We start from the raw sequence: 15,155 nt of genomic DNA on the forward strand, positions 1-15,155 counted from the left end.
TTGGTTCTAGTTACCGATTTTCCATAAACCAGTACTACCGATTTGGTTTATAAAAAAGGCCCACGGTTCGATTACCTGAACCGTGAGCACCCCTAGTTACATACCACCCAAAATGATTATACTTTTATTTTTATAAATATTTAATTAATGCATAAAAATAAGTATTTATTTAAAATAGTATCTAATGGAGGAATTAATTAAGGCATTAGTCAATTGTTACACTAGATAAGGCTTAGTGACAGTTGGAATAATTTTAGGGGTTTTTACCATTCAGTCCACCCCTAGGTGGAGGGGGTGGACTGAATCCAACTCATGGATTGATGTCAAATTCACGGGTAGGATGTGGTTTATTGGGGGGCTATTAAGAGACTAGGAGGGGGTTGAAAATTTAATTTCTAACATGGGTTGTAGTCATTTTTTCCCATAATTTTAAGGGCAAATTTCTTAAACTACCCTTATCGTTTAGTTAATTGACTAATTTTACCTTTACTATTTAGATATTGTCTTACAGTACCCCTAAGTATTCTGATAATTGACCAAGTCCTCCCTACCATTGAGGTCCGTTAATGGAAAGAAGAAAAAGACTATTTTACCCATTATTATCTTTCAAACTTTCAAGCCTCTGTTTAATGTAGTTTTACAACATCAATTGACGGAATCTTCGCTGCAACTGCTGTTGGTTACATTCATCAAAGCAGAAAATGGAATTGCGTCCCTGAGTCTGAATGGAACCGCTGCCATTAAACAGACTCTATTATGGACTAGGGGGACAACTTGTACTGTGGCAACTCAATATCCTTCTATGAGAGAGTTAATTCCCAAGGCCATATACCACCTCAGGGTTTATCAGGTAGGAAGTCATCTTCACAAGCAATTTTATACCACATAAATAAAACTGTAGTGAGATGGGTGGCCTTTGTTACCCTCTGTAGGCTCTGTTTTTCTTCTTATTTACAGTTACCTGTAATGTATTGGAGAGATGCGGAGAGTTTGAAGGAGTTGAAGAGGGCTATTGATTTTGGGTCAATGACGCTGAAATCTTTGCCTCAAGGAGCTAGGAACAAGTTTCCTCCACTAAGATCGCTGTCAGAAATCCCTCGTTGCCTCCTTGTCCTCTTCCTCCTTTGCTGCCCTGTCAATCAATATTGTCTCTAATTTGTTTATATAACTTCTGAATCATCAGTTGCAATGCTGATTGGGAGGTATACAGAATCATCAACTGTAGATGCAGATCACACTGTCTGATTCTGATCATTGGACGAGGCTGACAAAAGGTGGTGTCATAGCTGATGTATGGAGCTATTGTGATTGTAAGCTCCAAGCCCGTGTACAAAGGATGGTTGACGTGTTTATTTATGATTGGGAGGTACAACTCGTATTACACTTATACATGGGAGGGTCAGTAGTGAATGGTTCCCAGGAATGAAAAGCCTCAACAGCAGAAAAGGAGTTCAGCCAATCTGCAAATGTATAGTCTTTGGAGGATGTTTTGATAAAGGACTTGTGGATGTGAGGAATCACACCTCCACCAGCTATAATTCCTTTGATCAGTATATCAAGTTCTTCACCCCCTCAAATTGCAAGCTGCAGTTGCCTTGGTGTAATACGTTTAACCTTCAGATCCTTGCTGGCATTGCCTGCTAGTTCTAGTTCCAAGACTTCTCCAGTAAGATACTACAAGATTGTTGCCCCTCCTCTTCCATTAGTTGCAATCCGGCCTGGACTTCAGGAGACGATGCTACAGTCAACAGGGAACTATAAGCCTGCTCTAGAAGAGTGAAAGACATGTTTCTTCTTATCCATTTTGGCGTTCAGAGCCGAGGATGTAATCGGACCTTTTACCTTTTTTTAACATCTTTCCCACAAAAAAAATTATATTTTTCAACGATTTAAGAACGGAAAACAAACTTAGAAGCAGTTGGAGAGATGAGATGGATAGAAATAGAGGGAGAGATGAAGAGTATCATTAACTTCGGGTAGGGAGACTTTCTCCCAAATATCACTATAAAAACTATAAAAAGGCCAAAAGGGTATAATCATAATATTTGAAAAAAGTATCGATTAGTAAGTATAAACAGTAAGGTAGAGTTAGTCAATTAACCAAATCATAAGGTAATTTAAGAAATTTATCCTAATTTTAATGGGTTAGTAGACGGAAGTCATTAGGAAATAAGGACCGGAATCTAGATCCCCCTTCGTTTTCGTTCCTTAAGATCGAAGCAAAACCATTTCCCCCTTTGGTTATCAGTTACCACATCCGCACTTGCTGCAAGTCTAACGGAAAATATCTTCAATGGCCGGGAGAGGATTTGGTTTTTCAGCGAATGCCCCCACAACCATGATCGTCACGAACACACCAGCTTCGGATCTAGCTCTCACCAATTTCGCTTATTGCTCGGCTTCGGATCTTCGAAAGTTCGCTGTTCCTGGGTTGAACCTCTTTCTGGCATTGGTGGCCGATTCATTCGTCCTATCTCTTCGATATCCTTTTTTCTTTTCATTTTTGTTGATTCTTATGCTTCATACTTGCTTTGATCACTAATTTGTGTTTCTTTGGGCGATAAATTGCTTTTTATTATCCTTTTGTTGGTTGAGTTGATGATCGGTTAATTGTTGAACTTTTAGCTTCATTTCCACCTTCAAGGTTATACATTTAAATCAGTGAAGTAAGTTTGTGGTAAACTAGCAATTAGAGTGAAGTAAAACATTGAAAGCAAGTAAAGTGATCGTTATTATTAGTAGTAATAGCAGAGATGTTCAATGCCTGTACGTTCTTTTGGAGGGAGGCTGGATTGGTGTTGTCTGTTGGCTGAATCAGTCCTATTTTTTTACCTATATGATCTTTTTCTTTTCCGATTATAGGTTTATGTTCACTGCTTTTGATCCCTCATTGAATTTATTACCAGTATGAATGCCTTCTTTTACATATGGGAATTATGCATTTGATAGTGGGAATGCTTTGCCTATGTGTTTCTCCAGTAAGTGGTGGTAGTGTTTTTTCTTCAAACACTATCCTCTGAAGGGCCTCAGATCTCCCTTTGCTCATGAGAGATCCGTCCGTTTGATGGCTATAATCATAATTCACTAGACCGAACTTTTATACATCAAAGTCACTCTTCTAATTTTCAATTACAATGACTCTATTTATATACTCAACACAAGTGCTCAGATCTCCCTTTGCTTTTTTTTTGTTTTTTTGATTGTAAAAAATTTATAAAAGAACATAGAAGAGAAATAATTGACTAACTACAATTCCAAGTCGGAAGTTGACCACTAATTGCATTAAAACTAAGATAATCCATAAGACACTCAAATATGGATTCCAACCCCTAAAATAACATAGACAAATTTTGGATCCCGAACATTAGAATGGAAGAAAAGTGATATCATTGTGTCCACAAAGACATGATAAGTAACTGAAGTGAGTGACATCTCCCCCTACTTTAAAGCATCACCTGCATCTTCAGCTCATACGCCCTAGCACCATTGAGAGGCTGTGAATAAGTCTCAGATGCAGTACTCCACACATATTTTTCAGTCCTTTTAAACATAAAATTTCTGCTAGTGGTTGCATTGAGTTGAGCAACCAAGACATCAGCATGTGATTTTCTTGAGTCCATTTGGTATGATTGGGGTCTTTGGAACCAGGCTCCTTCTCACTCCTTGTGATGTAACCTAATTTCCCATGTCCCTGATCCTAATCTACACTGGTTGTGCCCATTCTAGATAGTTGAAAACATCTAACCTCACTGTAATGATCATTCCAGCAGTTTGGGGGGTCTCCACCTCCTCCCTTCAGGGTTCCAACCTCTGTAATCTGCTTCTGTTCACTTCCACTGGTCTTCATTCCTTGCAAACTATTTCAAACAATAACAGAAAGCCACATTTGATGTGAAACAGAGATTCCAACCACAAATCCTAACTACAACCCAAGATGGATCAACCTGGGAGCATTGTGAGAAGAGAGAAATGGCAACCACTTACTACTTCTGTCAGGGAGGCCTTACCTTCAAAAACCCTGCTTTGTCTCTGTCCATAGCCAGTAAAGTGCAAATGGTACTAACAACCACAAATGGACCCCCCTCTTACTAAAACCTTTTCCAGACTATGAAGTGAATAGACTATAATCATTCCTCTCCATAGCTCATTACTTCCGAAAGAACTATATAAATTAAATAGGAAAAATTAAGTGGTTGTAATGGGTATGTTTCTCTTTGTCTCCCTTCTGGTCTTTAGCCATCTTCTCTTCTTTATATGTCAATTGTTTGCCATTTTAACTTTTGTCTTTATTTTTACTATATGTTTTGATTAGATTGAGAATACTCTTTTGTAGTTATATGCATTTTTCTTTTTCCTTTTGAATTATAGTGACTTAGTAAGCGAATCATATCAAAGTAGTTCTTTTAGGAAAACATTTTTAAAAAATTATGATGATTTTAATGAAATGTTGAAAAGTTTTTAATAATATTCTAAAATTTGAAACTTTAAATTTCGTATCACCATCTAGCAAATGGGGATATATTGTCGATATTGCAAACCATAATGGTGATTTTCTTTTTTATCTTCCCTTCCTTGGGTTGCAAGCCTGGATAGATTTTCATTTTTTTCTATTTAATACTTTCTCTCATTTTCTATCAAGGAAAAAACCACCAAGGCTGACATAATCTTCAGTGGCATAGAAAAGAGTTTTTTAACTACATGCACTTTCACCATTAATGCAACAGTTGCTAATAAAAGGCTATGTGAATATTTTGAAATTAGACTATGTTACTGTATTTTACTCATAGATTATTGATATTTATATGTATTGAGTTGCAAGTCTCATATCCCAGGGTCCCATGCCTCACCTCATGTCTTTGATGATAAATGGAAAAAAAATTCTCTCATACAGTCATACTATAAAAAACAAAATCCCCTCTCTTGCCATTCAATGGTGTATATATATTTGTTACTGCAAGTATCTGGTGCGGCAGGAAATTTTGTGTAATAAAGAAGTTTTAAGAAATTTAATGATGGTTGGTGGTTGTTTTTTTGGGAGGGGGGCCTTAACCAATACTCACTGCTCACGAAAGTATACGTGATGGTTATATTGCTCTGAATGCCATTCAACGTCGGCATGCAAGAGTTTCTACTGGAGACACAATATCTGCAAGCAGGTTAGATGATTGATTCCTAACTTTTCCATTTAGACGTATTTTGTGTGTTTCTTGACCTTCTTTTTAATTGTTCACTGGTGCCACTGTACCTAGATTTGTTCCACCTGACAATTTCAACTTGGCATTGCTCACACTGGAGCTGGAGTTTGTCAAAAAAGGGACTAAAAGTGAACAGGTAAGCCTTACCTTAGACCTCTCTGGTGCAATATGATATAGTTCCACAGGATGTGTCTCAAATGAGTTGTCCACTTAGTTTATTCTGGATAGACATGCCCACTTGTCCACAATCATTTTTTAGTCTACTTGTGCTTTATGGAGGTTAGTAGGACTTAGATGTATATAATCCATTGCAGATCGATGCTATTCTTCTGTCTCAGCAACTGCGGAAGAGATTTATTGATCAGGTACGAGTCACTTTTTCCTTGTGTGTGTGCGTGTCTATAACGCTCTCTCTCTCTCTCTCTATATATATATATATATATATATGTATATATATATATGTATATATATATATATACATATATATCTGTGACTAATTAGTTTTCTATTAATTTTATAAATGGAGTATTATTGCAATTTGGAATTGTGCCAAGTACCCCTTCATATTTAGGTTAGTTCCTGCTGCCTAACTCTCCCTTTCCACTATTGCTTGCAAGTTACAAAATTGTTTTCCTAGGAAAGTATCCCCCAATATAATTGGATTCTGTTAGTTTCTTGCTTGGCCATAGCATTAGCTAAACTGTAAAGCTCAGTTTAAGTCAGAGTAATATATACTTCAATTGAGTCTTCTCATGAAAAATACCCCGTCTGCAGGTTATGACGGCAGGACAAAGAGTATCTTTTGAATATCATGGTAACAACTATATATTTACAGTCACACAGGCAGCTGTAGAGGGGCAAGAAAAATCCAAGACCCTTGAGCAGGGAATGATATCAAATGATACATACTTTGTGTTTGAAGCATCAAATGCCAGTGGGATAAAGGTTAGCTTATATTTATTTTTCCTCATATGCTTCTCTACTTCATTTTATTGATTTACTGTGATAGTTAAAATAATCTCTGAATCATGTAAAATTACGGGGTCTTCATTTTCAAATGGAATCAGGCAAATAGCTAAATCTCTTCTTTTCTTTTGTTATATACTGTCTATCAATTATTATAATCTTGGACACTGACAAGTTATACTGACTCATTGTACTTGAGCTGTACAGATTGTCAACCAACGTGCAGCAGCCAGCAGCAACATATTTAAGCACAAGGAGTTTAATTTTCAGTCACTGGGTATTGGTGGTCTAGATAAAGAATTTGAAAATATTTTTCGAAGAGCATTTGCTTCTCGAGTTTACCCCCCTCATGTAACAAATAAGTAATTACGCTCTTTTTTAAGCCCCATGCATTTCTTCTTTGATATATTTTTTCTACTTGTGATCCTAAATAGAAAGGCTTTTGATAATCCAGATTGGGCATCAAGCATGTCAAGGGAATGCTGCTTTATGGTCCTCCTGGTACTGGGAAGACTCTTATGGCTCGCCAGATTGGCAAGATGTTAAATGGGAAGGAACCAAAGGTATTAAATAAGCTGTACCCAGAAAATGATATGAATAAGTTTCTTGATCTTGTTACTACTTCGATGTCTGCTTGCTTTCCTATTTGTTAATGTATAATAAGTTTGGAGTCAAGTGTCAATGCTGCTATCTTGTTTGATTTTTTATACCAGTAGATGGAATTTGTTATATATGCCAGATAAAGAAAGGCAATCAATTATGTTTTATGTCAAGTGGTGAAGAATTTGAGGCTTGTTTATACATTTTTGCATTCAAGGCCTTAGCATTTCTGCTTTTGGGTATCAGTAGGGAGTAGAATATATATTTAACTTTTTGATAGTAAAAGGAAAATATATTTTTTTGATCATTAGTAAAAAGAAGATCTTTTAAAAATAAAAATTTAGAAGTACACAAGAATTCCAGCCCAAGCAAAAATGGAAAAAAGAAGACAAAACTATGTATTGCCACCAATTGGAGCAAGCGTCGACAGAAAGAATGAGCCACCCCCTGCCAAATGAGGTTCTGATTTTGCACAATAATACTTTTCAAACTTAGGTAAAAAATGATGCATGCTGCCTCTGGTTTCATGGTCACTTTAAGTTCAATCATGGAGAAAAGAAAATGGGAAAGAAAAAAAGGAGGTCCTGATTTAAATGTTATTTATAGGTTTTGTGGGGTTGGATCATCATTATCCTACTCCTACTTGTACCTATTCTTGGTGGAGGAAGTGGCCTACTTGTGGTTATGTTTTTTATTATCCTATAAATGCCTTCCTCAGTTTTTGACATTTCCTTTTTCATTGCCTTGGTGCCAGTCTTTAGATTATTGCTTATTTTCATACTCTTATCTAGCTGTAACATTTTCCTTTTTAACTTTTAGATTGTTAATGGACCTGAAGTATTGAGCAAGTTTGTTGGAGAAACTGAAAAGAATGTCAGGGATCTATTTGCTGATGCTGAGAATGACCAAAGGGCCCGTGGTCAGTAAAATGTTAATATTCCAAATTTGTTTAGTGCTTACTTTTCCATTATATAATTTTTTTTTTGTTTATTGTTTTCAGGGGATGAGAGTGACTTGCATGTTATTATCTTTGATGAAATTGATGCTATTTGTAAGGTGGGTGGTTGCATAATTCCAATCTGATGTTCATTGCTTCTTGCTGTAATTTGACAAAGATGATGGTGCAGTAGATATGATCTATGATACCCTGGGTACCTGTATAAGGGTGCCATATTTTGTTGGATACTTAAAGGTTTTAGTATAAAATTTGTATCTGACCTTGTTCAGTCCAGCTAGAACTTGCTATTTATTTTAGGGAGAATGACTGTTCAGCCCAGGGTCAGAATTCATAGGCCCAAAGTACAGTTGGGATAGGTGCCAGCTCGGAATTGATGCCAATTCACGGGCGGGTATGGGTGCATTGAGTGTGGGTTTTTTACCTTTTGAGTGTTTATAGATTTGCTGAGGAATTCAGAAATCTGCATTAGGCCTGCCCGTACTTTTCCATTTATTTTACTTATGCACTATTCATTTTGTTAAGTGCATGCTGCTTTCCACTCCATCAATATGATCTAGGCATTATTGGCTTGTAGCCTTCATTATAATCTTTCTACTCGCAGCCTCACAGGAAAATCAATACTCATGAGATGTTCTAGAGGAAAAGTTGGACATGATTTTTTTGAACCTCATACTTGTAATTTGTGCTTAGCATGACACTATGAACTTTCTTTTTACCTGTGTAGTCATCTCTCTATAATCTGGAACCACTTTGCTATTATGTCAAGTAGTTGATTTGATAGTTTTTGGGATGCATGGGGCTTAGAATTTGGTAGTGCTTTGTGCTAGAGAGAAGGCTGTTGGTGGTGTGTGTGTGTGTGGGGGGGGGGGGAGATCCACACTACTAAGATAGTATGTATATTGTGGGAGCTTTCAGGGAGAAAGAATGCTAAATTCTTCAAGAATGACCAGTCATTCATCAGGTACAGATGCTGGAGTACTTGGGGGGACTATGGTATATTCAATCTTGAGAAAGCCATATTTATTTGATCTACAGAGACATAATGTGATGGTATATGCACCCCTGGGAGATCCACACTACTAAGATAGTATGTATATTGTGGGAGCTTTCAGGGAGAAAGAATGCTAAATTCTTCAAGAATGACCAGTCATTCATCAGGTACAGATGCTGGAGTACTTGGGGGGACTATGGTATATTCAATCTTGAGAAAGCCATATTTATTTGATCTACAGAGACATAATGTGATGGTATATGCACCCCTGGGAGATCCACACTACTAAGATAGTATGTATATTGTGGGAGCTTTCAGGGAGAAAGAATGCTAAATTCTTCAAGAATGACCAGTCATTCATCAGGTACAGATGCTGGAGTACTTGGGGGGACTATGGTATATTCAATCTTGAGAAAGCCATATTTATTTGATCTACAGAGACATAATGTGATGGTATATGCACCCCTTTGTGAACATTATCAAACTAAGCTGATTATTTCCTAACAACCCAAGAACTTTGGTAATAGGATGGCATTCAGAAACAATAATGAGTGTGGTCATTCTAGAGTACTTGGGACTGGTTGGCTTTGGGATTCAGCAAAAAACGGCTTTTGTATCATGGACAAAGGGGCTGGAGTTATCAGCATCTACGGGCCATGAGAGGTTGAATATTGAGGGGGGTTGATAGGTTTTGATTGGTTAGAAGAGGGACAGGTAGGTTGAGAGGGCTATATATTAATGACTAGGCTATTGGAGTAGATATTTAAGGTGAATTCATTCCTTTGGGTTTCTCTACAAACTCCACAGCAGATATCCATGCAAGATAACTGTAAAATGAAGAAGATCAGCAAATAGGATGATATCAGCTATCCTATTTTCTGATTGACCTGGGTTCCCAAGAAAATTACCATCAAAGTATAGAATTCAGCCTTGTGCGGGTGCTGACAAAGGTACAGAAATTACATGTTTTCGAGGAGAAAAGCTAGGCACTGAGGTCCTCCCTCATAGGACTAAATTGATTTGGTACTCCTTTAGTCTCACCCTGGTCTTCTCCCAATATACAATCTGGATTGTACATATGTAAATGATGCTATTTGTGTCATTATAATTGTTCTACAAAATTCCTGTGTTTTATTTGCACCATATACTCCACAAGATTGCTGCTATCGCACAATGCCATAGTAATTTTCCTCTTTTGGTGGAAATGGGGCAGAATTGACTAGAAAATTAATCTACAACATCCAAAGAAGCCCAAGAAACTTTGAACAGATGAAGAAAATAGCTCCACACCTTAGTAGTGAAGTGGCACTTGAGAAAAAGATGAGCTGCACAAAGGAGAAAAGAACTACTTAGTTTTCCTTTCTTAAGCATGTCACCTGTGTTGATAATCTTCAAGGAGGATGCTGAAGAAAAGGCTTTTAACTTTTGGGGGAGCAAGGCCCATCTAAATTTCTCTCACTGGACACAAAGGTGAGAAAATAGGGGATACATCAAGGTCTTTTAAGAAGGAAAACCTGATAATAGACCAAGTGTGCCATGAGCCCATGTACTTGATAACTGTTAAATGGATATTAATGTCCTAGGGTAAAAAATGCTCCTTTTTCTGAATCTATTCATGTATAATTTCTTGTCATGAGATTTATGTGTATGGTTATTCATGGATGTTATTAGTGATCACTTGAAGTATCCAATGCTTTATGTGTATAGGGATTTGGAGTCTCCACCTACGAATGCATATTTTGTTCTTTCCAAATATCCATTTACCCCTTTAATTTGCTTATTCAGTTCTAATAGATGGTTCTGCTTTGAATTTGTAGTCAAGAGGATCAACAAGAGATGGTACTGGAGTTCATGATAGCATTGTGAACCAGCTTCTTACGAAGGTCAGTTTTATTTATTTATTTACTTTTCAACTGGTAGAATCATTTTGATGTTCTGATCATTTAACAATGCTCCTGTCAATATATGTTACCAATTCTAATAAAGTAATTGTTTCTCAGATTGATGGTGTGGAGTCTTTGAATAATGTTTTGCTTATTGGAATGACCAACAGAAGGGATTTGCTGGATGAAGCCCTCCTGAGGTCTCTCTCTCTCTCTCTCTCTCTCTCTCTCTCCCCCTACCCCCATGTGTGTGTGCATGTAAAGTTGTATCTTATGCTATATAGGATAAGAATTGAAGAATTGTATGATCAAACCAGCATCTTACATCCAAGGCTCTGCAGCCTCCAAAACCCCTTGCTATGTAGGATAATTTCGACAATTCTAGTTGATTTTAGAGGAACCAAATTTCTTGACTTATAAATAGTCAGTGAGTAACAAAGCTGGTGTCTAGTGATTAACATAGGTGTTTTTTGAGGTAGTTAAACCACAGGGTTTGAATACTGTATAGAGGGGGAGCTTTTGTGTTAACTGCTTCTATTAACAGGACCTTTTATTTTGGTGATAATGATGCTATTGTTTCTATGGTGGAAATACCTCAGAAAAATGAAAAATAAAAAAATATAGAGATTAATATCTCAGGAACAAACCATATGATGAAAACTCAAAAATTTGCAATGCATTAAGGTATCTGTCCTTTGGACTCGTTGAAGAATGAAGCCAATAGAAATTGTGCTTCAAGCCCTCATCATAATTCTTCCTGTTGTGTAGACCTATTCTGGAATCTCTTCTGTTTTCAAGTGAAAATAATTATAAAAAGGGTTCATCCTCCAAAATGTCCTTTTTGGACAGCCATTGTATCTCTAACATTGCCTCTCAATCACCATAAAGCATTCTTTGGAGTGACCTGAATACCTGATATTCCAAATCAAGTTATCAAGCAAGAAGCTGGCACTAGATCTCATCCATCACAAGTATGCTTGGCATGTGCATGTAACCAGGCATTGTAGATCACCCCTAAAAACACAAAGAACTTAATTGTAAAACAAAATTTCCACTGACTTGTATTGCTCAAAATGAATTATAGTTCATGGAAAAAATCAATCTTGTGATAAATTTGTTGAATCGCATAATGATACTTTACAATAAAGAATGTTTTAGTGACATTCTACTGGCAATTATGTAAAACATACATAATTTCTGGAGTTAATCAGTATTTAGGGCAGTTTTTTGGCTTGTGCTGCAATTTGTTTGGAGTAGGTATTTTTTTGATTGGTTGGTATTTTGATTCTTTTACATTGGAAGAAGTAAAATTTGGATATTCTACTTGCTGTTACTGAGCCGGTTAATCTAGTATGGTCTTCTTGGTGCATCAATGATCCTTAGAAAATCTGTCTTATAAATTTTTTTTTTGATTGCTTGGTTTGTAGACCAGGACGCTTAGAGGTTCAAGTTGAGATTAGCCTTCCTGATGAAAATGGTCGTTTGCAAATTCTTCAAATTCATACAAGCAAGATGAAGGAAAATTCTTTCCTTGCTCCAGATGTGAGCGTTCAAGAACTTGGTATGTGTATCAATAAACTCTCTTTGGAAAAGTTATTTTACGGTTTTATTTCTTATTTCTTATTTTTTTGCTCAATTTATGATTTTTTGACCAGTAGCAGAAAATTTTCATTAAAAGATATGAATCAAGTAGAAAGGTGGGGAGAAGTAAACTCTCTTAACTCTCCCCCATGAAGATACAACATACAAGATTACAACATAGCCCAAAGCAACTGATTTCTTCCCACCCCTTGTTTTGCAAGTGCATCTACAAAGGAATTGCACATATTTTTACCAACTGCAGTCTCACCTCCATGCCCTGAGTCAGCCTCTTGAAAATTCTTTGTTCATTGATGTAAGTTGACATGCTATCATCTTCCTTCCTTAGTCATCCTATTGCAACTTTAGAGTCTCCTTCAATAATCAGCCTGTTAACATTTAGTTCCTCAGCCCTTTTCACACCCTCCATCAAAGATAACATTTCTTCTCTCAATGAGTATCCAACACCAATTGGGCAAGAAAACATAGCTATGGCTGGACCTTCCTCCAATCTATAAACTCTATCAATCCCTGAAGGTCCAGGGTTACCCTAAAAAGAATTTGAACTTAGGTTGTTTAGTTGAAACATAACTCAGATTTTGATTTTATTTATTTTTTCATTATTTGAATGGTACTGTCTAGTGGCCATTACTTGGTGCAATGGTAAAATCTAAGGCAATGTGTAATAACAGGGGTTTGAATCTGAGAGTGGAAACTTTGTGCAAACAAATGCCAAAGGTTAGGACTGTATCCAGTCTATCCCTCCCAAGACCCCATATAGCTGGGACCAACACTAGGTACTCTGCAATGGCACCAATGCATGTTTTATTGAGTTTCCTGGTACAGACTTAACAGTTTTCACTTAATAAATGCCAACCATGTGTAAATTAAGTGGGTAAGTTTTATGTGCAGTAACTCTCTCTCTCTCTCTCTCTCTCTCTCCTGCATTGGTGACACAGTAATCTTATTGAAGGTCTTTTAAAAGGACTTGTGAGCTACAATAGAGTGCTAAGCACAAAAAAGAAGGCCTGAAATTGCATCTTGAAATTTAATTCTATTAGTTCAACGACTGAGAGAAGATTATATTTCTGGATGCAGCTGCGCGGACAAAGAACTACAGTGGTGCAGAACTTGAAGGTGTTGTAAAAAGTGCAGTATCATTTGCCTTGAATCGGCAGCTAAGCTTAGATGATCTTACAAAGCCCATAGATGAGGAGAACATAAAAGTTACCATGGATGATTTTCTTCATGCACTCCAGGAAATTATTCCTGCATTTGGAGCATCCACTGACGACCTTGAACGCTGCAGGTGAATTTCATCTATGACCTTTTTTATATCATAGAAATGCACATTCTTTTACAAATGGGAACATTTATATTCATCTTTTAAACTAGATGGGCTCACAAGATGTCAGATCAAGCAGGTCTGTACGATTTTCTGTTATATATTGGCCTTACACAATGTTTATCACTCTATCCATTAAATAGTTGAGCATCGTCTCTCTATCATCCCTTTAAGTTTTCTTTAGTTGTGGATGGTTGGATATATCCTGTGCTCAGTTTTTCAGGTTTTATTTGTTCACTAGCATCAAATCAATATAACCCAACAAAGCCTTGTCCTAACAATATGGGCTTATCTATGTGAATCCTGCCATTCCACTTTGTTCAGTGCTATTTCTATTGTTAAATTATAAGCCCTCTCTAACTACTTCAATGTATGTTCCTTTAGGCCTGTCTCTAGCTCTTCTAGGTCCTTCAATTTCCAATAGATAACTTCTTAATAGTGTTGTAGATGGTTTTCTATGCACAGGACTAAACCATCTTAGTCTATTCTTCATCATTTTATCACCTATCAAGGCTACTCCTAGGTTTGTACAAGCAGGTTTAAAATGTCAGTGTTGGTGGAAATATTGGTCATCCAAATACAGGAAACATGTTGGAAATATTGTAAAAATTATAGACATGGTGATTCATCAATATATATATATATATATATGCTGGAAAAGAAAAATGTGACAACATTTTATGAAATGATAAAAGAAGTATAGGTTCACTCATTAAATTATTATCTTGTTCCAAATCATCAAGAAAAGCTAAGAACTTAAGGTTAACAGAAAAAAGAATACATTACAAAGTTGTACTATAAACTTGAAGAGTCATAACTACATTCAAGCAAAAGTTAAACTCATAGAAAGTGTAAGTAATTCTAACATATCAACCAAATGATTTATTACACAAACAAAACTAAGATTTAACATATCTAAGAAGAATTTCAAGCTAGCTCAAAGTGGCAATTATGTCCATTAGGCAGGCATCTACAATATTTGTTGCCAACTTATGTTTTTTTTTTTTTTTTGAAAAAGGTAAGGTAAATTTATTGACTGAAATCAGAACCATACAAAGAATGTCAATTCTAGTAATATTTGTTGCCAACTTATGTTGTAATACCATTTGTGTACTCCACATAGCATTAGTAGTTTTCACTTGGGAATAATGTCAATTCTAGTAATATTTTTAGTTGTCAAGACATATAGGTGATTCTGGGTGACACTGGGGTGCCTAGTTGCCTAGGTGATAAGAATTTTATAATATAAAGAAGTAACTTTTTGTTAGTTTCCTAGTTTTGTATACCATTCAGCATGCATATTAATTGAAAAATAGAAATTCTCTTTATTAAAAACATTAAATTTCTTCTAAAAAATGTGGTAAATCATCATATCTAAAAGCTAAAAAATCTTTTAAATATATTGATTTCATTATTTAAAAAAAACACTACTATAATAGGAATTTTATAGAACTATTTCATATCAATTAGTAACTAAAGAAGGCTATTAACGTTATATAATAAAAATTCAAGATGGAAAGTAAAATAGTCAAAAAGGATGCAGTTGCTGTTTTATCTAATTGAAGAGGGGGGGGGGGATAGAAAAAAAAGCTTTTTTGATCTTTTGAATTTCAATAGTAAAACATTAAAACAAAGTATA

The 15,155-nt window shown here is 36.1% G+C and overlaps 1 protein-coding gene across 1 annotated transcript in view; it reads left to right on the forward strand.

Annotated features, from left to right (window-relative positions):
- The first annotated feature begins 2,035 nt into the window (after nt 1-2,035).
- The window catches only part of LOC104608226 (vesicle-fusing ATPase-like), a 34,181-nt gene continuing 21,061 nt past the window's right edge, over nt 2,036-15,155 (forward strand). The window contains exons 1-13 of the mRNA XM_010274151.3: nt 2,036-2,481; nt 5,061-5,156; nt 5,250-5,331; nt 5,510-5,560; nt 5,970-6,140; nt 6,369-6,523; nt 6,616-6,724; nt 7,581-7,680; nt 7,762-7,817; nt 10,528-10,593; nt 10,711-10,793; nt 12,021-12,154; nt 13,270-13,480. Coding sequence (XP_010272453.1) covers nt 2,294-2,481; nt 5,061-5,156; nt 5,250-5,331; nt 5,510-5,560; nt 5,970-6,140; nt 6,369-6,523; nt 6,616-6,724; nt 7,581-7,680; nt 7,762-7,817; nt 10,528-10,593; nt 10,711-10,793; nt 12,021-12,154; nt 13,270-13,480 — 1,502 coding nt within the window. The 5' untranslated portion in view covers nt 2,036-2,293. The remainder of the gene's footprint in view (nt 2,482-5,060; nt 5,157-5,249; nt 5,332-5,509; nt 5,561-5,969; nt 6,141-6,368; nt 6,524-6,615; nt 6,725-7,580; nt 7,681-7,761; nt 7,818-10,527; nt 10,594-10,710; nt 10,794-12,020; nt 12,155-13,269; nt 13,481-15,155) is intronic.

The sequence above is a fragment of the Nelumbo nucifera genome, chromosome 1 (genome assembly GCF_055504915.1).
Source record: "Nelumbo nucifera cultivar China Antique chromosome 1, China Antique-T2T, whole genome shotgun sequence".
Taxonomy (NCBI): Eukaryota; Viridiplantae; Streptophyta; class Magnoliopsida; order Proteales; family Nelumbonaceae; genus Nelumbo; species Nelumbo nucifera.